General features: G+C 41.7%; 1 protein-coding gene across 1 annotated transcript; it reads left to right on the top strand.

Moving 5' to 3' along the window:
• Positions 1–7: 7 nt before the first annotated feature.
• Positions 8–17,973, top strand: MLYCD (malonyl-CoA decarboxylase; the record flags this gene model as incomplete). The annotated part of the gene is made up of 5 exons (XM_010139321.1): positions 8–79; positions 6,512–6,624; positions 7,412–7,568; positions 8,088–8,237; positions 17,361–17,973. Coding segments are annotated over 5 exons (1,026 nt in total), but the record flags the coding sequence as incomplete, so codon positions are not given.
• Positions 17,974–23,202: the final 5,229 nt, after the last annotated feature.

The following is a 23,202-nucleotide window of genomic DNA, read 5'->3' as shown; positions in this document are numbered from 1 at the left end:
CCTGCGGTTCCTGGTGGAGCTGAGGGGTGACCTGGTGGAGGGGCTGGCGAGCAAGGCGGTGGACGGGCCTCACGTCAAGGTGAGGGCAGGGCTGCTGGTGGGTGGATCTAAAACGGAGTCTGGGCGTTACCGGAGGGGATGGCGTTTGGGGCTTCCTACACATGGTGCTACTCGTCGAGCCTCCAGGTTGTGCTGGAAAGTGTCCCGTGAACCTGATTCACTGCTGGGGTCTCCATGGTGTGACACGAGTGAACCCCCTTCCCACAGGCCATGGCACCAGCGGGAACTGGCTTTGCTGACAGCTCGGGAAGGGCGCGGCCCGCGGTGTGAAGCGGTGGGCTTTCCAAAGGGAAGTGGCGGTGGGAGGCTGGGCTGCCGGCTGTGAAGGGCTGGCAGGACAGTGGAGGAAGTGCCACACTGACGCAGCATGACATAATGCAGCTGATGCTGGGGCTGCCAAGCTGTGTCAGGAACTCGCTGCAGCAGTGATATGTAGTGGCATGACTCTTGAGTCTGAGATGGGGCCACAAGTGACATAGGAGCCGTGTCAGGCTAATGATGACAAACATCAACAGGAGAAAGGAGTCATCACGTTTTAGCTCAGTAGTGTGTAGAAAAATAGGTGAGGGGGAACATCCTCAGTGGTTACAGTGCAGGGAGGTGGCATGGGTGCAGAGGGAGGAATGATGTAACAGATGACAGTGGCAGGAGGTGATAGGACTTCCCGGAAGGCAATGAAGAAAGACAGCAAGTTGGTCAGATGCACTGACCATAATTTGTTTGTTGATATTCAGATACAAATTAAGTTTGGCAAGAAGAGGATGTTTTTGATGTCAGTGCTGTCAGTTCATCACAGCCATCACGTAACTGAAGTAGCGACAGCATTGATAGGATTCCACATCCAATTGGATCATTTTAAGTAAAAACAGACTGAATTTGCCAAATTTGCGGGATAGAGGTGGTGTAAAACAGCTGAATGTGCATGACCCGTATAATGAATGCAGTGTGTTCAGAAACATACTAAACCCATGCGAAAGTAGGAAAATACTGTTTGCAAGACTCAAGCTTCAATAAAAGGGTTGTCATGAGCATTCTGTTATGTCTTCGTCTCAAAATATTTAAGTGTTTGAGTTCATCATATGGCTGGGCTTAGTTCTGCATATCTGCTCTTGTTCTTGTAGTTTTTTTTGTACTTGTTGGTCAGTTTTATTTTTCAAATCGATATATTCTGAAGATGAGAATTGTGGTAAATAGCACGTAGGCCAGCAAAGATGAAGCTAGAACTGGTTTGTATTGTTTTTTGTTTGTGACCACACTGGCTGTGCAAATTTACTCTGGATCCTGTTTTTTTTCAGTTTGGAGTTTCATTCATGTTATGCGAATCTGTTTCCCCCAGCAGCTAAGACCAAGAACCATGCACTGCTCCAGTGTTCTTGCCAGTGTGCTGGGAAGGGTGTTAGGTCTTGCTTCTGGAACAAGTGTTTTGCTCAGCCTTTAAAATCTGTTCGTGTCTATATAAAGTAAGTGCCAGAGTAACTACGAGCACCCAAGGGAGCACCTGACCCGCAGGAAGCCTTGACAGTCTCTGCAAAGGAGCTGATTAACTAGCTGGTGCAAGTGGTTTGTGAGGAAGTGGTGCGAGAGCGTGTATTCAATTTGACACCTTAAGCCGTAGGTGTGAGATGCTGCATTACCTCTTCTGAGGCTAAACGTCAAAAACAGAGAAAACTGGCAGAGTGTTCAGGCTGTAGATTTGGGGCAGGGGGGAGGGATGTGTTAAAGTTTTTTTTAATAAAGACTTTAAGTCTTGAGCAGAGAACTGTTCTCATGATACAGCACTGATTTTGGGATCTTTTAGTGGACAGTTTCAGAGTGGTTCTTGGCCGGTTTCACTAACTGCAGCAAAGAGTTGAGAAAAGGTGTAGAAAAGCTTTGGGACTTGGGTGTTAACATGTCAGGGTTCACTGTCACATATGACACATTTCTTAAGGTATTCTGTAAAACAAGACGATGCCAATTACCTGGTGATTGTTTCTCTGTTGGTTTCGCTGTTCCTGAATCATTAACAAAATAGATGGTGCGCTGTGAACTGGTGCAGTGTTGTCTACTCCCAAGCACACACACCTTTGTAATGCCCTCAGTGGTCTCTCATAAATCACCTCGTCAGCTGAATTGATGTTTGAAGTAAACGAAGAAGTGTGAATGCCTAACTTAGTCAGGGTTTGTGTGGCGTGTGCCAGGCTGCACTGCACTCAAAGTGTGTCTTATTATCAGGCTTGTGAAAGGTTCTGCGCGCTGAAGCCAGTGACCTGTTTCAGCAGTGGCCACGAAATCAGAAGTCATAGTGCCATAGCCGTCAGGATCCAGCCTAAGGCAAATTAGGTAGAAAAAGCTGACTTAGAAGAAACTGAGAAGAACGGTGCCTGCCTAACAGGTGGAGTTCCATAGCTCCTGAACATAAACCCTGAACACATAAAGCCTGTACTTTGTTCCTTCCTTCCACCAAAGGACACGCACATTTTCCAGTGTCTTAATAAACGAGTTGATTTTCTGATGAGCCTCGCAATGAACAGAGTGAAATTTGCTGGGAATGTGTTTCCTCTGTGTAGTTCTTCCTCTTACTGCTCAGAATCCACTCACCTGCAGTACTTCTGTGCCAGCATTTTCCTCTTGAGATTTTTTCTCTTTTGTTTGCTCCCTCAGTTTCAGGATTTGAAAGACAGACTGGTGAAAAATTCACAACATTATTATTTCAGGTAGCAAATCATTCCACTGTTGCTTTAAAAATATTCCGCATCTTTCCATATGATTTAGAAAAAGTCAGTGGAAGGTTCAAGTTGCTGGCAGAAGATAATGAAAGGTAGCGTTCTTGTCAGATTGATTTATAAATAAATCTGCTTCCATAACTAAGCAGTAGTCAGAGTGTACCTGTCATCTTGTTCTTGTATTGGTCTACTAGAAAAAAAAAACAAACTTCTTTTAGGTATTTTTCCCTTCATAGCAGCCACTCTTAAATAGAGCAAGGACCTAAAGTTGGACTTTGCCTTAAATTACTTTTCTTAGTGCTTTCTCACAGATTTGAACAACTGACCTTTGTGTTATAGGGAAAACAGGTTTACATTTTATAGAGGAATTGGAAATGGAAGTTTATGTCTAGGCTGTACGTGGCTTTTTGGGGATGGACAATATTTGTGGTGATTCATGTCTTACCCTCACAGATCTACAGACGGACATATTTTTTTCACAGGTTGTACTGCCTTGAAAGAACTGTGGTCTCGGCGCAGCAGGTTTATCAATGGGTTAGAATATCTGTTCACTCAGGTGAAACAGGGGTTATATGGAGAAGCCGAGTATTGAAACAGTTTGCTTTAAAGAGCTAAAAAGCCCTTAACTAGAGAAACAAATGAAAGTGCAAAGTTTGTCTATGGAAAGAAGTGTTTGGTATGTACCTGTGGGAAGTCCTGTATAACCATTTCAGTATTGTGGATAATACAATAACACATAAAGACAAATGCACACTTTATAACTTCTTTATAACTTCTGTGCATTTGTATCTGCACTGACAAGGAAATGTGGAAATAAGATTAAAGAGATCTTCCTGATGCTAGAGGAACATTACAGAATGCATTATATGGCCTGCTGGGACTTCGAACTGTTTCTTAGGCAGTCCTTAGTTTTTACTATGCGTTTTGAAAGACCTGTTAAAGCAAGGATTATCCACTGCTGCACTGTAAATATAAAATATTTTTCTGTTTCCTCAAAACCTATCAACACAGAAGCAGCTTGAACTGCTAGATATTGGTTGAGTAAGCATTTTTATTTTGTGTTTGTTCAACGGATTACAGTAAATTAACATACACAGGTGATTCAGTCACAGAAAGTGCTTATGCATAATTTACTCATTGTCTAAATGTGCAAAAATGGGGGGGAATATATATATTTTAGGCAAATATAAAATGTCCTTGTCTTTCTGCACTAAGAAGTTTTGTCAGCATACACAGTTGCAGTGGGACTGGGTGATGGTTGAAGGTCCCTTCCAGCTGGAGCTCTTCTAGTTCTTTGGCCTGCACGCTGCCCAGTGGTTTTGGAAAGCAGCATTATTGACAACTGACATTATTTGAATTGAGTTGTAATTCCCCGTAAACAATATTCCTGTCTTCCAAAATCGTTGCTGAAAGCACATCTGCTCCACCTCCTTCCTTGGTTACAATGGCACTGCTTTTACACAGCTCTGTCTTGGACCTGAAGAGGCTCTATAATGAGATCAGCATCTTGCAAATCAGCCTTCAGTTCAGTTGGGTGTCGTTATGTCCCATCGGATGGAGTATGCTTGGTACATCTGCAGGTGCTTCAGAGAACAAAACGCAGGATTCCGGTGTTTTCCACTTTCACCGATTTCTGTGTAGTGTAACTGGCTTTCTCCGAAGTCACTCGTTGCCATCAGAGCCATGTTTCTGCCAGCAGATGCAGAGCAGTGTGTTCAAGCAATGAGTAGCAGGGGTGCACCCCTCAGCAGTTTTCCTTTCTAGCTGCTAGACTGCAGCATGCAGGTGTCTGCCAAACTCAGGCGGGCAACAAGAGAGCCGGAGCTATCTGTTAGTTTGACCCCAGATCTGACAACTCTAGCTTATTTTTTCGGTTTTACAGTGTGCCCTTAGTAAAGAAAAGAAAACAAACCCAATCCTGAAATACCTGGAGAGTTTTACTACACCAAGGGATATTTGACCAAAATGATTTAAGGTCATTTTTTAAAAACTTCAGTGCTGTGCAGAAACAAGGAGTCACAAGGGAAGTACCTTAAAGCCAGAATAAATAAAACAATCAGAATATACTTGGTTATGACACTTACACCTTTACAGACAAGAGAAAAAAAGGGGGGGGTGGGGAGTGGAGGGGGCAAAGACTAACCTCTGTGTGATAGAATTGACTAGCTTGACTAAAATTCAACTTTTCCCAATCAAACCATTGCTGACACAAGCCTCATTGAGGTGCCTGCTCAGATTTTCTGCCCAGGAGCATGACTGAACTGTACCAGGAAGAGTCCCTCTTTTGTGGATGCTGTTGTGCAGACAATTCTGGACTCTTTACAGTACCACTTGTTTTACCTGCTAAATTCTCTCTAATCCACTAGTTCAGAAGCATTAACAAAACCAGTTCTGCCAGTACAGATTACAGCTACTCTAAATGCAGTTGAGCGATGTGTTGTCAGAGTGTGTCAAGTGTTTTATGTGCCCTGAGCCAACAGTAATTACACATTTTTCACAGTAATGTCACCTTACAGAAATCTGCTCTTTGGAGGTAGAACAGCAGTTCAGGTTTAACACGTGTCCAGTAAGTCCCCAGATCAGACTGGCTGTAAATGTGCAGTAGATCCATTTATTATCCAGGGAATGGTGTATTGCATGTGTCCCTCTTGCCTATCTTAGCTGTAAAGTTTTGATATAGCTAATGTGGTCCATTTTGATGTCACCTATTATGTTACTTTCTTTATGTCAGGTGAATCTTGTTCGTATCATTTCTGTTTCATACTCATTTTCTTTACTGGCATAGGCAGGCTTTGTTCAGCTGTGTAGTACAAGGGCAGGTGGAAGTACAGTTTGGCGGAAGACTTCCAGCACAGTTTATTATAGAAATGAAAAAGAGCTCAACTGAGAAAGACCAGCGTAAAACTAATTTACAAAGCTGGGGAGGGCTGACCTCATGGAAGAGTTCATGGATACTCCCTGTATTTGATACAAGGCAATTGACATTTTCACTATTTGGAGGATATGTCAATTTATGCTTCAATAAATAAGCTCTTCTATTCTTATATATTTGAGGATGCTAATGAGAAAATAAAAATACAGAAAGATTTCTGTAGTCTTCGGCTGCTGCTTTTATTTTTCTTGCTCAAAAATTTTCATACAAAATTCGGTAAAGCCTATGGTCTTATCTGCATCCTATTAAGATACCAATTTTCTGATTTATCAATCTGACTGGGCATGTGCAGCTCCTGTACAATCCAAGCTAAGGTCCAAACTGAGGCATTTCTGTAGTTCACTGATGCCTGTATGTGCCTGTATTGCTCCAGTCACCTCCAGCGGATGTTACGTGCCTTGGAGATTTATCAGAAGTAGAAAGATCCACCTGTAATTCATGGTGCAGAATGTGCCGGAGTAAATAGCTATTCTATATCTGTCTCCTAAACATCTAGGGAAAAAATGTTTAATCTAGTAGAAGTGACTAATGAAATATAGTAAGGACCTGGAAGATTTTAATTTGGTGTGTTGCTTTTTATATCAATAAGCTCATGCTAATAGTCTTCCTAAGGCATGAGCTGCTGAATACTCAGAAGAGATTCAGATGTGGGAAATTCCAGTCCTTATTTTCATCAAATTTCCCATTATTTTTTTCATGGTATTTAAATCTGAGCACCTCTGCAACTGCGGCCGTATTGTCAAGACTGCTCCAATACTTCATGTGTTCTACCTAGATTATTTAGCAGGTAAATCCATCTTCTTTCTGTTTGCAGGAAATGAATGGAGTTCTAAAGAACATGCTTTCAGAGTGGTTCTCCACAGGATTCCTGAACTTGGAACGGGTCACTTGGCAGTCTCCGTGTGAAGTACTCCAGAAAATTAGTGAGTAAGTGCTAGAAGTTGCTAAGTCTGGTTGACAGAAAGTTGATAAAATGCCTGTGACTGTCCAGGTCCGCTGTTTTCAAGACACTGCTTTTCAGTATTGAACCACAAGCAAAGCATAATGAAGGAATAGTTGCATTTAACACACTCCAGCACACTTTAAAACTGAATTAAGTAAATGGTAAAGGGGATCATTTATCCCATAATGTGATTCTTTAGCTGACATAGTGCTCTTGTAGAGTGCTGTCTTTTCTGCCAGCCTTCTCGGTTACTCTTCCCATGCTCCCAGAGGCGCTGCTGTTACTTTTCCTACAAACCTCAATTCCTGCAGCCCTGCCTTCTCGCACTTCCCTTCCTCTTACAGGTGCTGCTGCTGCCTCCATCACGACTGCCACCACCTTCTCCCTTCAGTCTCCACCAGCAGCGTAGGTGGAGAACTAATATTTGATGCAGCATGGGTGCCCAGCGCTCAAGAGCATGGTTTGCTTCTAATGTAGTGAGGCTCCTCTTCCAGGCTGGAAGTGGTGAGATGCGCAGAATCACTTGTAAACTATATGTGAAGAGGGCACCTTGGTTTTTATAAACATTCCTTATTCTCAATTTCTGTTGAATATTTGAAGTTGTAATGGTGACTTTGAAGATGATGGAACCAAAGTTATGTTGTGTGGCATTTTGTCATATAGAAAGTTAATCTCTAAAGAGTTTTGAAAGTACATGACTTAAATGTTGATGAGGCAAAGAAAAGAGATCTTCAACAACCTAAATTTACTTTTTTTTCTTTTCTCATTCAGTTCTGAAGCTGTGCATCCTGTTAGAAACTGGGTTGACATGAAGCGTCGGGTCGGGTCCTATAGAAGATGCTACTTTTTTTCTCACTGTGCAATCCCAGGAGAACCACTGATAGTCCTGCATGTTGCACTGACCAGTGATATCTCCAGCAGCATCCAGGTACAGGCACTGATGCATTTAGTTCACAGCAGAGTGCTCAAATTGTATATGTACTACTTTTAAAATTTGTGATTTCTTATAATTTGGGAATCTTTATTTTTGTTTCATTTTTGTAAAAATGAGAGAATTGTCATTTAAAAATTCCAGGGATATTCTGTACGTCTGCTGTATTATGTAAGCTGAAATTTTGGGGTTCTGCTCAAGTGAAAGAAGAACGAGAAAAGATAAGAAATATATAAGAAAAGATAGCAAATGAGGTTAAAACATCAAAGTGGTTGTGATTACTTCTGAAAATTTTAAGCCACGTTACGGTTGTTACCTGCACTTGCTAATGGATAATCAGCAATTCCTACTTTTTGATTAGATTATTGTTGTTTCACAGAGGGTAATAAATAAAATGGTGGGGAAACATGTTAGCGCATTTGAAAGTTAAAAAGAAGAGGCCCTTCTCCGATAACAATGATAATTACTACAAACTTTTTATCGTTATTATTACTCCGGTTATTGTTATTTTCCCAGGCCATAGTGAGAGAAGCACCGCCTGTAGAACCAGAAGATGCAGACAAAATTACAACAGCAATTTTCTACTCGATCAGTTTGACGCAGCAGGGACTGCAAGGTGTGGAACTGGGGACTTACCTCATCAAGCGGGTCGTGAAAGAGCTGCAGGTAGGTGTGGCAGGGTGTACTTCAGATGCTGTTGGGCCAGTGTGCTCCCCTTACATTGCTGGTTTAGTTTCCATTTTGTGTCATTGCTTATGCCAGGTCTTCCCCTACCCTTGTAGCATCTTAGCAGATTGACCTTTGAAGGTGTGTGAAGAGTTGGAAGAACAGTTTCTGCTGCTGTCTGCCAGATGTGCTGTTACAGGGTTAATGTGTACTGTGTGAATTACTTGTATTTGCCTAATCACCTGCATAGGTTGCCTAAAAGTCAACTAGTACCTTTCTGTTGAAGGTAGCATTAATACAGCTGGCTTTTGCAGTATGGTTCACTACTGTCTCCAGTTGAGTGGGTGGGTTCTTGTTAATGCCAGCTGCCAGGCTTCCGTCCAGGCCCCTCATCACCATTTTCTTTCTTCAATCTACCTGATGTTCTTTTTCAAAATCTTATGGCTGCTCTAATAAGAAAACCACTTCCTATACATGAATTAATTCCTTTTCTTGTTATATTGAATTGCTGCTGGGTGTGTATGCAGTTTGCATACCTGCCTTGACTACGTCTATTTAAAAAAAAAAAAAAAAAATATTTCTTTGCCCCGGCGCAAGGTCACTGCTGAACTGGAAACCACCTTCCCTGTCCAACTTTATTTTTAAAAAAAAAAAAAAAAGATATTTCTTTGCCCAGGCGTTTCTTGCAATGTACTAAAGAAGATATTTGAAAGTCACAGGAATCAGTTACTTTATACAGGTCAGTTCTGTGAATTTCTATAGTGTCCTTGCATGCTTTGGGATTATTGTTAATAGTTTTAGGACTTCTTGTAGGACCTTCTTTCAAGCAGCTGGGGAGAGGAATGAAAATCGCTTCGTTTATATACAGATTGGGGTGAAAGAGAGAGTCACATGTCTGTGTGACTGAGTACGTTATTTTATTTAATAGTCTGTACTACTGAAATTATTAACAAAGGTACCATTTAAAGTAATGATCACTACCTGTGCTTACATTCATTGTTACAACATGGAATAGTAATGATGTCTGGAGAATTGTCTGTGATGTAGAACTTTAGTTCTACTCAACAAAAAATACCTCAAAATCAGATGCATTGAATTTTACTACTACAAAATGATTGATTAGTCAACTACTGAATCATAGCTGGCTGCCCTGCAGTTTTTTATTTAATTTTAGTTTTAAATGGCTATTTTGGCTGAATTTTGTTGCTTCTTGCTTCAGAATGGCTTTTAGATTAATTGTCTAAAGTGCAGTAGTCCAGGTATAATTAGGCTGTGCCATCTGTCTGATCCTGACTGAGGAGAAGTTGGAATAAATTCATGCAGTTATCTACTTTCACATCTGAAAAATAATTTCTGGGTAATTGAGTTGTTCTCATAAAGTAACTCTATTGACAACGTCTTTGACCATTGCTAATTGCGTGCAACATGAGGAATGAGTGAGTTACAAATGAAAACAGACTTTCCAAACTTAGATAACTTGTGTGCAAACTCTAAAACTTCATGTGTCCAGCAGAAGAACGTGTTTCTTCTTTATGATTCTGACAAAGTTTCTACATGTCAGTGGTGTAAAATCCAGCCCTTCTTCCGTGTTTGTCAAACACACAATGAATAGGAAACATTTTGGCCGAGATGCCTTTAAATACATTCTAATCATAAAATAATTTTCTCAAGCTTAAATAACTTAATATTGAAAGCCAAATGCTGTCCATAGGGTGCCAAAAATGGAGACCTTCCTCCCTACTTAAATTTCAAACACTGCTTTAAGAGGTTATGAAAACTCTGCTGTTGTTAGTAAGGTTTCATATGGCGAACTGGACTTGTTCTTAGTTGTAGCAAAACTTGAGCTACCTATTTACATTTGTTCTATATCTGTATATTAAAGGTCAAACAACCTCCCTGTATTGCCTCTATACCGTTCCTTTTCTTGATGAGAAACCTTGTTTGCCCTGTCTCCCCAAACCCTGGAGGTCCTACTTCAGTGCATTAACCGCATGCGCATGTTCTCTTTCTGGTCAGGGGTAAGCAGAGGACTTGCCAAGGTTGACTGTGTTGGGGTTGGACATAATTCTTTGAAGCAGCATTATAGTCGCTTTAAAAGGGACAAATGGTCTAGCAGTAGTGCTGAGTTGATGTGGTGACAGCAGCTGAAACCATATAGCCTCAGCAAAAAAGTCTTGGGTCAAAAATTCCATCTCATTAAGCAAGCTTCCAGCAGCCTTTGTGAAAATAGATAGCTGAGGTCTCTGATAGGAAGAGGATTTTTTGTTTAACCTTTGCATGGCTTTGCACTAAACAAATCTGTATCATCATCATCATGGCTTGGCTTCGCGAACGAAGATCTGGGAAGGGCTTTCCCCATGCTCCCTGCAGGCGATGAGCGCACCCTCCGGGCCTGCGCGGTGGATTTTTCAGGTGAGGCGCAGCGTGTGCGGAACTGGCTCCACCCTTTACACCTGAGGTTCATCTGCCAGGGCCTAGCGAGCTTGGATGGTGACAGTGAAGTCCTCAGGTCATAGGTTTGGTTCGAATATCCTTCTCTTAGATGATGGATGCCTTACAGGGCTAAATGAGCTCCATCTGCCCGGGTTTGGAGTCAGAGTTGTCCTTCTCCTAGGATGGTTGCCCGAAGGCTAGTGAGCCCATCCTGCCCATGGACACACTTTGACCCTTCAGCCGAGACCTGTCTGGCTTGGGAGACCCCCCCGGAGCCAGCCGAGCCCTGTCTGGCTTGGGACACCCCACCGGAGGCACATGCCCCCACCAGCACAGCTCTCAACCTCGCAAAGGCATGCAAGCTCCTTCCTCGCGGCAAGGGGGTGCCCGTGAAAGAGTCACTGCTCTACCTCCGGACATCACAGACCCAGGCACGGGGTGGCCGGGGCCTGCCGAGAACGGGAGTCCTGGAGGGTAGCAAATCTGTATTTAAAGTGCTGCTAAATCACCAGGTATTCCAGGTTACATAAGCTGAGACTCTTTAATTTAACTGATGATAAAATGCATTGGGAGCAGGAGATCATTTGAAGGGATTGACGATTTTGGTTTTCATCGTTGATGATTAATACATTTTATAACTTGCCATTTGTTTGAATTAACTTGATCTGCAGAATGTGATTTGATTCATGTTTTCCCAAGGTGCTGCAAACTCTTAAAACTTTTTCTATCCTCTTCTGTCTATCTGACTTTGCCTTAACTGAACCTGCTCTGACACTTCTACTTGTAGGTGCCTCTTTAAGCTTAAAACTGAATTTGCAGCTGTCATTCTTCATAAGGAAAACTCCAAACTGGACCATTAGATCAGAAAAAGACATGCACTAAGGTAAAACTGTGCTAATAGCCATGCTTTTTTCAGCTACTGAAGCCTTTATTTGGCAAGGTTTTTACAAACTGTACTGAAACATTGATCTAGCATCTGTCTACATTATACAGTTCTGTCTGCAAATTCAGTTAGTAACAGATTCCTTAATATCTCGTTAATGGACAATTAAGATAGAGCTTAATTTTTTTGAAATCTACATACACTGCTGAACGTGAACACATGTAGCATAGCGCTTCTCACCTTCAAAGAATGTCAAGTACAGACTCCCTCTTGAAAGCAGTTTTTGCAAATGGGTTTTTATTAGGACTGTTAGGAAAACTGCAGCACCAGAGGCTCTGGCGAGGATTACGACCCTCACTGTTAAGCACTGTTAGGCTGAGGCGCTGCACGGGAGTTAATGGCCCCTGCTTTGAGTCTTCTACTAATTTGAGCAGATGGAGGACGTATGAAGTTGAGTCAAAGAAATGGGTCCTCAGTGTCACCTCTTTATATGTGCACAGTTAGCAGTTTGAATCCTTAATCTCTATCTAGACGTCATCATTTGGCATTTGCTGCCACAGGTATTGTAATATAAAGGGGAGGGGTGTAAGGAAGACCAGAATAGGACCTCGGGGATGTAGCTTGTGTTGCCTACAGAGGGCATGCTGGGAGAAAGTGTGCTGCTCTAAAGGGAAGAGTGTTGTTTTTTTTGGTAGTTGCTTGACAAAGGTTTGCTACAAAAATGATACAGAAGGGTTTTGTAAGGAGGCTGGTGTTGTATCTGAGCATCTCCCGTTGGGATTCTTTCGGGTAAGCAGTGGGATGAAGTCATTATTCCACCGTTACCACTTTGGCCCTAATTCTCCCAGTACAAATCTGAGAACAGGCCACCTGTGCATTCTGTGTAGGGTATAAAGCAGGGAGGAGACAACAGAAATAATCTCTTGTATTTCTTAAATTTAAGCTTGTATTGTTCCCAGAAATGAATTGAATTTTGAAACGATTTCAGGCAACTACTAAGAAAACAAACCAGCCCCAAATTAGGTGCTGGAAAACAAGCAGGCTGACAGATTTCTAGCAAGCTGATAGGTGCTGGGGAGCGCATAGACCGATAGATTTCTCATTAGACAGACATTTAACTCAGAGTGTGTTTATAGCCACTCTGAATAGTCTATAGCTCTGCAGAAGGTACATCATAGCAATTCAGTCTGCAGATGACAGACACAGATAACTGTTGTGAAGCCTTTGAGAAAACTGCTTAGAATTTTATAGCCTGTGGCATTTGGGGGAGAAAACTGATAGCTACTATGTGACTCAATAGAATGCTTAACAATTGGTGGCAGATTTTCGCTTTCTGGTTGGGCTGTTGATAATTGCCACCTTAATTTGATCTAGGTGACCTGGGGAGATCATAATTTCCAAAACAGGCTTTGCTTTCATTGGTGAAAAATGTGACCTTGGACTACAGCTTTCAAAGAGCAAGACAGTTTCAGATGAGCTACAGATAATAGGAGAAATCTGTGCTGTTCTGCAATAATAAAAAAAAAAGAACTAAAAGACAACTAAAACCAGAAATCTACCCCAAAACAAAATAACCAGCTGTTTCTTAATGGTTTGTGGGTTTCTGACAAGAAAATAAACATTAATGGATCTCCACCAATAGCCTCAGAAACTAGCACATCAATTTAGCAACAGCATAAATGTGCACACTTCCCTGCATCTCTTTATTTTTCATCAAGAAACAACCGCCTCGGAAAAGCTCCTAAACTCAAGCACTTATCAGATATGTAGTAGTCTGTACTGTGGCTTCAAAATGGGGTCACTTTGCCATGTCTTATCTGTCCTAAGAAGCAAAAAATAGGCACAATTCCCATTTTATATTTATTAATAGAGTAGGAGCTACTAACTCCCTGAGAGAGATTTTGGCTTGAGCTTGGGGAACAGGTCACTCCTGGAAGAGAATGATAAACAAAGAGCAGTCAACATCACAAGGAAGCAAAATGTCAGTTAGGAACTTCACACTGGTGGTTATTAATACACAAACACAGGAGGAAACGGTTCATTCTCACTTTTGTCACTGCGGATGGTGCATAGGCACTCTCTTGCCTTTGCAAGCTGGGAGGTGAGATTGGAATTGTTACCCCGTGGAAGCACTGGACATGGCTCAGCTCATGTGAAAAGCCCTGTTCGCTCTGTTCAGTGGCAAACCAGCATTTCCAAACACTGCTTCCGCAGCAGACATGGTGCAGAAGATTTCCAGACTTTGTGGGCAGCAGCTAGTCTTTCTCGCCAGTCAGTTTTTCCTTTCACCTGAAAGAAGAGTTTCTGCTTCTCAGATTTCAACATTACCTTCCTTCTTCCCCTCTCAGGTTTTAACCCCAAATACCTGTGAAGAAGTCTTGAAAGAAACCTGAGCAATATGTTCTCAAAGGCATTCTCCTGCATAGGATGAGTAATACAGTTAGGAAAAAAGGAAAACCTTCTCAGGAATGTAATGCCATCTTCAGGTCAGAAAGAAACACATCCTGCATTTCTTGAATCCTTGCCTAGGGGAAAATAGCCTTAACAACCTTTTCCTCTCCTTTTCTTCTTCCTCCTTCTTCCCTCCCACTGCACAATTGTAACATCTGTCCTCGTTCTTGGAGCACATCTAGGATTTCTCATTGAGAGGTCATTGATTTGAAAACTTTTACTGCTTTATCCCTGTCTCTTGTGTTCTCTGTGATATGGACGAAAGAGGAATTTGAAAGCACAACAGGAATGAAGCCATAGAAGAATGAACTCCATTTTGAAATCCAGTCTCTTTCGGGGAAGCTTGCTGCTGCTTAAGGATGGTGACCTGAAAAGGGTCCTTCTCACAGATGACAGGTTTGTGTTTCTGTGCCTTAAGGTTCATTTGCAGGTCTGTCACATCCTCAGCAGTTGCTTAGTTGTCATCCATCGTTAACTGTGCGGACAGGCAGAAGGCAGTTGTGGCCTTCCCTTTTGGGCAGAAATTCATCTAGCCATGGTAAGAGCTGACATGCAAAAGGTCAGATTACTTGGCAGCAGACTATCTCAGCACTAAGCTGCGGCTGGTCACAGCAGAGTCACTGCTGGTTGGCTTTTAATGCACTGGTGGAGAAACAAAGGTAGGAAGTGATGCTGCTTGTTACCATCTTGTCAAAACCAAAAGCTATCAGCTCTTTCTCCAGAAACAAGTATCTTGAAGTTATTTTTCCAGTAGCCTTCAATAATTCATGTCTGTGCCATCCTTCTTTCTCCTCTTCATCCAGCAGATCTGTGGGTTTGTGCTAGTAGTGTGGTCTCAGGTGGGAACTAGTGTTCAGTCAAGGAGGGCGTAGCTGACAAGAGGGCATCTGAGCAACTCCTAATCTCTTGCCATCCTAATTAAGAACCTGCTGCTTTAAAAAAATTCAACGTTTGCGTTCCAGATGTGATGATTAGATACATACTCCTTTGTTGAGAAACACCACCCAGAGGTGGATGAAAGATGACTGAAGGAAGGTTTAGTCAGTGCATTGGATTCTGTGTTCAAATTTTATGAAGTTATTTTGAAATCATTTGTGGATAAATAGTGTTTATATCCATGGGGAAGTATTTAGTGTGAGGCTGGGGAGGAAAGATTTTTGAGGTCTGTGGAAGTGCTTTGTTCTCTTCTCTATTTTGCCCTTATTCTGCCTCCAAATATTTTTTTTTCTTTTATTGTGGTCATTGCTGTCTTTTTCAAAAGCAGAGGAGAAGCTTTTCTAAAAAGGCTGAACTGTCTACTCCAAGAAACATTCTTTCAATTAAAATGTTTTCTCCATCTGTGCCTCCTATAGCCGTGGTCCTCAGTAAGAGCACAACCCTCATGAACTGGTTTGTTTTATACATGCTGTATTCTCTACAATTGTACAAAGATATCAGCAGAAATTGCCTTCCACAGGCAGCTCTTTCCGTAGATTTACAAAGAATATTTTTTCTTTTATGAAATGCATATGTGATGAAACCTGATAGTTGTATTTCAGAGAACTTGTTACAGACTTATGCTTCAGAATTGCTCTTAAAAATAAAATATCATCATGGCTGTTAGTAGAGATTTGGAAAAGGCACCAGAGATCAATGCTTTACTGACCATGGTAACTATAGCATTTGAGAAATGATCTTCTGGGTGCTCTGAATACAACATAGTTGTTTTGTTCGGTAAGATACAGAAATGAGTGTTTTTATAAAATAATTTGGCTTTTTCTTTATGCAGTTCTCTAGGGAGATGAAATGGGGTGTTTCTTTGTAACCTGGTCTGCCTTTTTTTATTCCTAATGGTTCCAAAAGAAGCATTCTTTGGCTAACAGATGTGTGGAACAGTCAAAGAAATTCATAGGAGGGAGCAAGTGAGGTTATCCTGTTTATGCAAGTGTAAGTCACAGAACTGAAGAGGTGGTAGATTTGAGCGGGCGGTGTGTTGTAGTGCTGGGAGCCAGCAGAACCGCACTGAGCTATTTGGGAAGCTCTGCGTGGGAAGGAAAAAGATGTTGTAAACAACCAGTGACTATTACTCCAGTTACAGCAGTTTCTGGAGATGGGGTTGGCTTCAGCCTGCAGTGTTGGTAGGCCAGGCTTGCTCCCAGGCTTCCACGCCCTCCTGGAAGAGGCTGCAGATGACAGTGCTGTGTGGAGCCCGGCGGTACCTGAGGACACGAAAGCGCAGGTGCTGTTCAGCCAGCCTGGCAGCGTGTGTTCCGGTAACATTACTGGTGTGAGGTGGCATCTGAGCAGTGATGAGTTTTTAATGGTTATCTCAGTAATACTCAAAAGTAGAAAAAAAAAGCATTTTGTAGTCGTTTAAAGACAATTTTCTGTTGACAATAAGATGCTTTTGTAATGGGGATAAATGTCTTGGTTCTTACCACTTTTTCCATACGAACAGTAATTAAAACAACACCGTGGTGGTTTCACTTCGGCTCCATCTCCCCTCTGTTCCTTGCCCCCCTACTCCTGCAGCAGGCTCGACTGATGTAATCTTTGGTCATTCCAAATGAGAGAGAGATTAACAACCCTCTTTATTTTCACACTGATGTGCCCCAAAACTAACACAGTTTTCCTTGTGCATGTTTTGCTTTATGTGATTACATGGTTAACAGGTTTTGCTCATAAATTAGTAGGAGTAAAGAAGTTTTATTTTGATAAAACAAGTATTAAACTGTACCATTAATTTTTTTTCCTGCAAGTATGTATTTCTTATCTTGCTATTTTATCCATGTAGTTTATAGTTTGGGAGCAACATGAGGAAGTAGCTGGCCTGTGTAAAGAATCTCTTTCAAAACTTCAGGAAATACTTCTTGCCATTGATACCCCAAAATGGTCCCTCTCCTGATGTTACAGTAGGCTGAAATAATGAACTGCTCTTGGTTTAAAAATAGCTGGTGGCATGTGGAAAAGAAATTATATTGAAAAGGCTTTGAAAACTTATATATAAAAATTGTATTCCTCAGAATAGCTCTTTAATGCTATGTGATTGTATTTGTTTATTTCTGCCTATAAAATGCTCTACCAGTACATAGTGGTGGTAAGTACTGTGTAAGTACTTCTGTATAGATGGTGTGTGTGGACTGTAATTCAGTCAGTGTTAAAATTTTCTTCTGGCTCCAAGTGCTTTCTTGTCACTGACCTGTTACTGGCAGGGTGATTTTGTATGTTTTTTTTTGTCTGTGTGTATCAGTCAATCCTGAGAATCCCTGGTCTTTGCTTGACATCAAGTAAAGGGTATCAGCTGTTCTTTCACTCAAACTTCTCATTGTCAATCATGACAAAACTCATGAATTTTTTTTCTCTCCTTTTGTCTGCAGAAAGAACTTCCTCAGATAAAAGCTTTTTCTACTCTTTCACCTATCCCAGGCTTCACAAAATGGCTTGTTGGTGTCCTCTCCCCACAAACAAAAGAACTGGGAAGAAACGAACTTTTTTCAGAATCAGAATGGCAAGAAATCTCTGAGATCACAGGAGACTCTACTGCTGAAACACTAAAGAAACTCTTAAATAACAACGAGTGGGTGAGATCAGAAAAATTAGTTCAAGTGCTCCAAGCACCGTTTATGAGACTCTGTGCCTGGTATTTGTATGGAGAGAAACATCGTGGCTATGCTCTTAATCCAGTAGCAAATTTTCACCTTCAGAATGGCTCTGTGATGTGGCGGATAAACTGGATGGCGGACACAAGCCCTCGGGGCATTGCTGCTTCCTGTGGCATGATGGTGAACTACCGATACTTCTTAGAAGATACAGCCACCAACAGTGCAGCGTACCTGGGGACTAAACAAATTAAAGCCTCAGAGCAGGTTCTTTCCTTGGTGTCTCAATTCCAGCAAAACAGCAAGCTTTAATTAAATGTTACAAAAAGCAAGGACAAGTGTTCCTTGCCTATGAAGAGCTGTAATATTTTGCAGTGCCTGTATTTAAATGAGTAAAACAAATGTACTCAGCACAGTACAATGGAAAATTATCTAAATTATCAGTTGTCTTGCTTGCATTGCCATATATTCAAACCCTGATGGGCTGGGATGGAGTCGCTGCAAGTTCTAGACATCTGTATGTGCACATGTGTTGGAGGTATATATTAAAGGGTGAGTACTCTCAATCAGTTACAACTCAGGGGTAACTTGAATGGAAAATACTTGAGCCGTACCATTATTCTGTTGATAATAATCCTGTATAAACTGTGTCTTTGCAAGGGGCTGCACTTCTTTGTCATAACACTACTATAGCGTGCAGTCCCAAGGTACTTGGGAAGTGCTGCATGAAGGTAAATTTTTGGTCAAATATATTAGGAAAATGATAATCTATTTTATTTCAACAATATCTTTGTCATCCTCAAAAACTCTCATGTGAAACTTCTTGGTATTTTCTTTTTTCAAACCCACGAAAGATCTCGCTGAGTCCGTGCTTCGCTGGAGCATGGAAAATCCTTGCAGTAATGTCGAAAAATTAGGATCTCTCAGTGCAGCAGATACAGAGTATTATATTTGCACTTTGTCTGCTAAAATATAATGAGCAAGAAGAAAATATTGAAACAGGAGAGAGGAATAAGAGAGACCGATACTTAGGGATCAGTTGGGAAGTTTCCGAATATGTGTATTATACTTCGGCTCTGGTAATTTTTTAAGGTGAGAAAGAGCTTTTTTTAATGAAGAGGTAGGTGTGACCTGTAAACCAGTAAAATAAACTTTCTCAATAAATCATGTCCTGTGTATTTCAGCATGTCCCTTCCTTCACTTAACAGCCCTCCTTGATAACAGTATCTCCACGGCAGAAGGACCATCAACAGAATTCCACGCTGTTTTGTCATTTCTGATTTATTCCGTGTCTGGTCAAATTCCAGTCTTGTTTTCAAGAAAAGAATTATACAGAGGAATTGAAAAGGATAGACTTCCTGCTCATGTAATAAACAGAAGTGAAGAAAGCTGTAAGCTCCAATCAGCCTTCTCCTAGGATGAAATTATGTAATTGGATACACTTTTTTTGTATTGCTTATTAGAAACAAATCTATCCTCCAAGCCGGGACCTTGTTACAGGTGCGTCTTATACTCATTTTGCAAGCAGGGAAAAACTTGACTTAGCTGCTGTTTGTGGTAGATTTTGCAGCACTGATGGTTAAAGGTGAGAGTACGTTCCCTGCCTGCTACTCCCTTGAGAGCAAAGCTGTTGAGATACAGCAGCTGCTCACCAGTGATGCCACGTTAGCAGTGGCACCTTCCCTATGCCGTTTGCCTTCATTATGTTTTTAAGAATAGTTCTAGAAAAGGTGCGTCCTGTCACTCAACAGTGTTCCTATACATCGACAAGTTAATGTATTCATTTTTATTTTAATCAGATACGACTCTTTTTTTTAAAAAATCCATGGAAGATGTGTCCAGCAATTTTTCAGTAGCCAGAACCACTTAAGAATGATTGAGTTCCCCTTGAACTGTGATGGTGGCATTCTGGTGTGTCTGCCAGCGTCAGTGTGGTGTAAAAGCCAAAATATAAATTTATTTGTTTGGGTTTTTTTTCCACATCTTCTCTGGATAACTTGCTGAATGTGCACTAGGAATCACTGTAGAAGTATAAAAATCTGAAGGGGATTTGATTATACGTTCTTTATTCTCAGCTGATGAACTAAGAATTAAACACCCAAAGTGTTGGAAACTTATAGTGAGAGATGTTGAACAAGCAATTCCATTCTGGTCAGCCTGGGGAAGTAACTTCAGGGTGATTTGTCAATTTTTCTTGTGGGTCAGTAGTTAGGGTAAGCGTTCTGCACAGCCGCACGTCTGTATAGTCGTTAGAGTACTTCACAGGGAGGGTGTTAAAATGAAAGCTGATGGTGCATCCTCAAGAAACGCTGAATGTTAATCACAGATAAGGAACAATTGCATGTCCAGAGAAGGCTTCAGGCTGGAGAAGAGACGGGTTGAAGGCAGTGGGACAGCTGGAGTCAAATCCATACCATCTTTTGAATTAATTAAGACATATCTGCTCCTGGCATGGCGTTATTCCGTGGGGAACCTGGTTACTGCTTCTATTCCAAACCCCACATTTTTAAGGAATTATGATAATTCTGTTGAAGTTCCATCTGATGTTTGTTGTGCAAATTTTAGACCTGGAACATGAACGCTGGGGAGTACACAGTGTGTGCAGCAGACCTACATCGGAATATCGCCCTGAACAAACAACCCACACACTGCTTTTTCTTTTCCACGTAGCGTGTGCATTTCGTTGGCTTTTTTTACAAAGCCTTAGGGTGGACACACACACATTCTGTTTTGGTACCGAAATTTTCACCACACAGATCGCTACAGAACACACTGCTGCTGGTTTTAACGGTGATCAGAAGATGGCTTCATTCTTATATTCAGTTTTCTAAGCTTCCTGAACTCTAGAATTCAGGTTTCAAGGTGAAATTTAGCAGCTTACATGAATATGCATAAGCCATTCTTGACTGGGGGGAGTAGAGAAAGGAACCCTCTCTTTGTTATGTTAAACTCTTCAAGTATGAGGAAACCAGGCTTCCTTCAAATGAAAGAATTCTGAAAATGCAGTAATTTTGAAAGATGTTTTTGTTTTGAAAGGGGAGGAACTATGAGGGCAATTAACTGTGCATCCACCTGGCTGTAGTTCAGGAAGGGTTAACATGGGTAATGGACTCAACGGATAATGAGGTTTCTCCACTTGTAGCCCCAGATAAATGGATGAGAACTGGTTCAGTGAAATGAAGTTATAGTAGTTCATAAGAAAGAAGAAAAACCAGTTGCTAACACTTCATTAACACTTCAATTATTTCCTTAGACCTCGGGCCGCTTTAATCCAGTACAGACACTACAGATACATAGATCTGCCCTCAGCTGATCTGGTTTTTTTCCTTCTTGCCAATCTTCATTATAGACACTGTCATTTGGACATGTCACACCAGCCGCAGGCGTTTCTCTCAAGTTCAGACCTGTGCCCTGTGGTGCCAGGACTGGTCTCGGCCGCTTACCAGTGTAGTGCAGTGGGCACGTCCTGAACAGCTCTACCCCATGTACCTTACCTCCCACACAGACCGCATTTCTCTAGACACTGGCTTACCAGTCACCCCTGTATCAGCTGTCAGTTTAACTCATACTCACAGGAGCTGTTTTAAGGTGTCTGAGATGTAGGGCTGAGAAGCAGGCAAAGATGCAGCAGCATCTTACTGGAGCTATTATGGAGGAGTACGATTGTTATCTGGCATCTGGTCTCCATCAGAACCCTACACCTGCACAGGTCTCTCCTTTTCAGTTGGTTTCAGTTATTGGTTGCGTTTTGCTTTCTGACGTCACTTCACCTGTTTTATTGCTACATTAGCAATGTGAGGCCAAAAATTCCTAGAGTGAGCTCTGTACGGGGATCACAGTACAAATTAAAGAGCAAAAGGATCACTTGAAGATGAAGGTGGGACAGTCCGCTCATAAAAGCCATCAGCTGGTAAGTGCTATTGGTTTTCTTTCATCAGTCATTGACTCTGAAGTGCTCACAGTGCTTGGATTTTCCAACGTGCTGCTTAGTTTTCTACCATCACTTACTTCCTCGGGTGCCCTACCCAGTGCAGTTGGTAGCAAACAATGTCCCCAAGTTACAGCGCCGTAACTCATTCCTCCCAGGAACACACCTGACTGAAGTCCTGCGGGAAACCCCTCTGCGGTGAAGCAATGTGATTGCCTAGGTAAAGGCACAGGTTTTGCCAGCAGGTTGAAGTCCTTCAACCTGCATCCCTGACTTTTCCAGGACACCCTCTGTTACCATGCGGCCAGAAGGAAAACGCGGTGGCTGCTGTCAGCAGCTCTGTTCCCCGGGAAGCGATGGTAGCTGTTGTGCTGTTAGGTGCAGCATGTAAAAGCATCACAGTTACACAGCTGCATCCTGCCTTTGAAAGCAAATCAATAGAAATTATGTTACTTTGTCACTTAAGCTTGTTTTACGATCAACTTACCCTGTTTTTCTTGTCACAGGAGCTGGGCCTCTCTGTGCAAGTTGTCTGAGTTGAGTAGGACCTGTGCTCTAATGTGCCCTGGATGGGTAATGAGAGGTCAAATTATTGCTCGAATGGAGGATGTTCACTTTATTTGCAGATGCTGAGCCATCACAAAGTCCTCTTAATAGAAAGGAATGAGTGCTTCTTAAATCAGACAAGCTTTCTGTGGATGTTTTAGTTTATTGACTCTTACAACCTACAAAACAGGCTTCCTGTGGTCTCCTTGTGGAAATGAGCGTAAATCCTATTAAATAGGATAGAGTGAGGTAATGCTAGTCTGATACTTCAGCCTCTTCCCCTAGGAAGAAAGAAATGGGGGTTATGGTCAGCATGCATTTTTTTAACATTGTTTTCTTTAGAAAATAAGGAATAAGCAATCACATTCATTGTCTTTTTTACTGCGTCCAAAAGCATTTGAATTATTCAACAAATTTGATAGAACAGCAGGTATCTGGAAGATACTGGTTTCCAAACACAAGACAGATCAAGTGGAAGAAGACAACTGCATTAATATCCCTCAGAGGTGAAAGTCCCAGACGTTTCTCAAGCAAGTGCTACCCACTAGGACGTTGTATGGATATTCATCAACATTTAGTACGTATCTTCAAGAGGGGACTCACCTAAATGAGCCTAAAGGGAAATCCTGTGTCAAAAGCCTGTTCAGATGTGTTCCTGCACTTCCTCAAGGTACGGTCTGTCAATTGGTGTTTGTCGACAGGCAGCTGCATAAATCTTCCATCAAGGCATCAACAGCATGGTAACCAGGCAAGGTGAGTTGCCTTGATGTGTCGCATCCAAGCGAGATGCTTGTAGTTAAGCGTGGTGTAAGTGGGTTAGGTTTGAGGGACTTCGTAGTCAGACTTACTTTGTTTTTTATTGAGCATACCTGAAACTGTTCAGAAAAGAAATCACCGGCTGCCACATTATATCTAATAAAATGAACACATACACATTCCTCTTAGAATAAATCTGTACCAGGACTGATAAATACTTGCAGAATGCTGAGATACAGCAATATGTAATCTGACATGCTGGATAAGTTATTAAACCTTAGACTCAGATTGTAGCTGAAAGCCCGAGGACAGCTTAACACGGGATTCTGTCTTGCAGTCACTCTTTTCAACAGTGGTTTATTACGGCGGTGCCTGGGAGCCATTACTCCC

This window comes from Buceros rhinoceros, unplaced genomic scaffold (genome assembly GCF_000710305.1).
Source record: "Buceros rhinoceros silvestris isolate BGI_N320 unplaced genomic scaffold, ASM71030v1 scaffold11007, whole genome shotgun sequence".
NCBI classification, from domain to species: Eukaryota; Metazoa; Chordata; class Aves; order Bucerotiformes; family Bucerotidae; genus Buceros; species Buceros rhinoceros.
The sequence above is the reverse complement of the archived record's forward strand: the minus strand, read 5'-3'. Positions and strand labels throughout refer to the sequence as shown.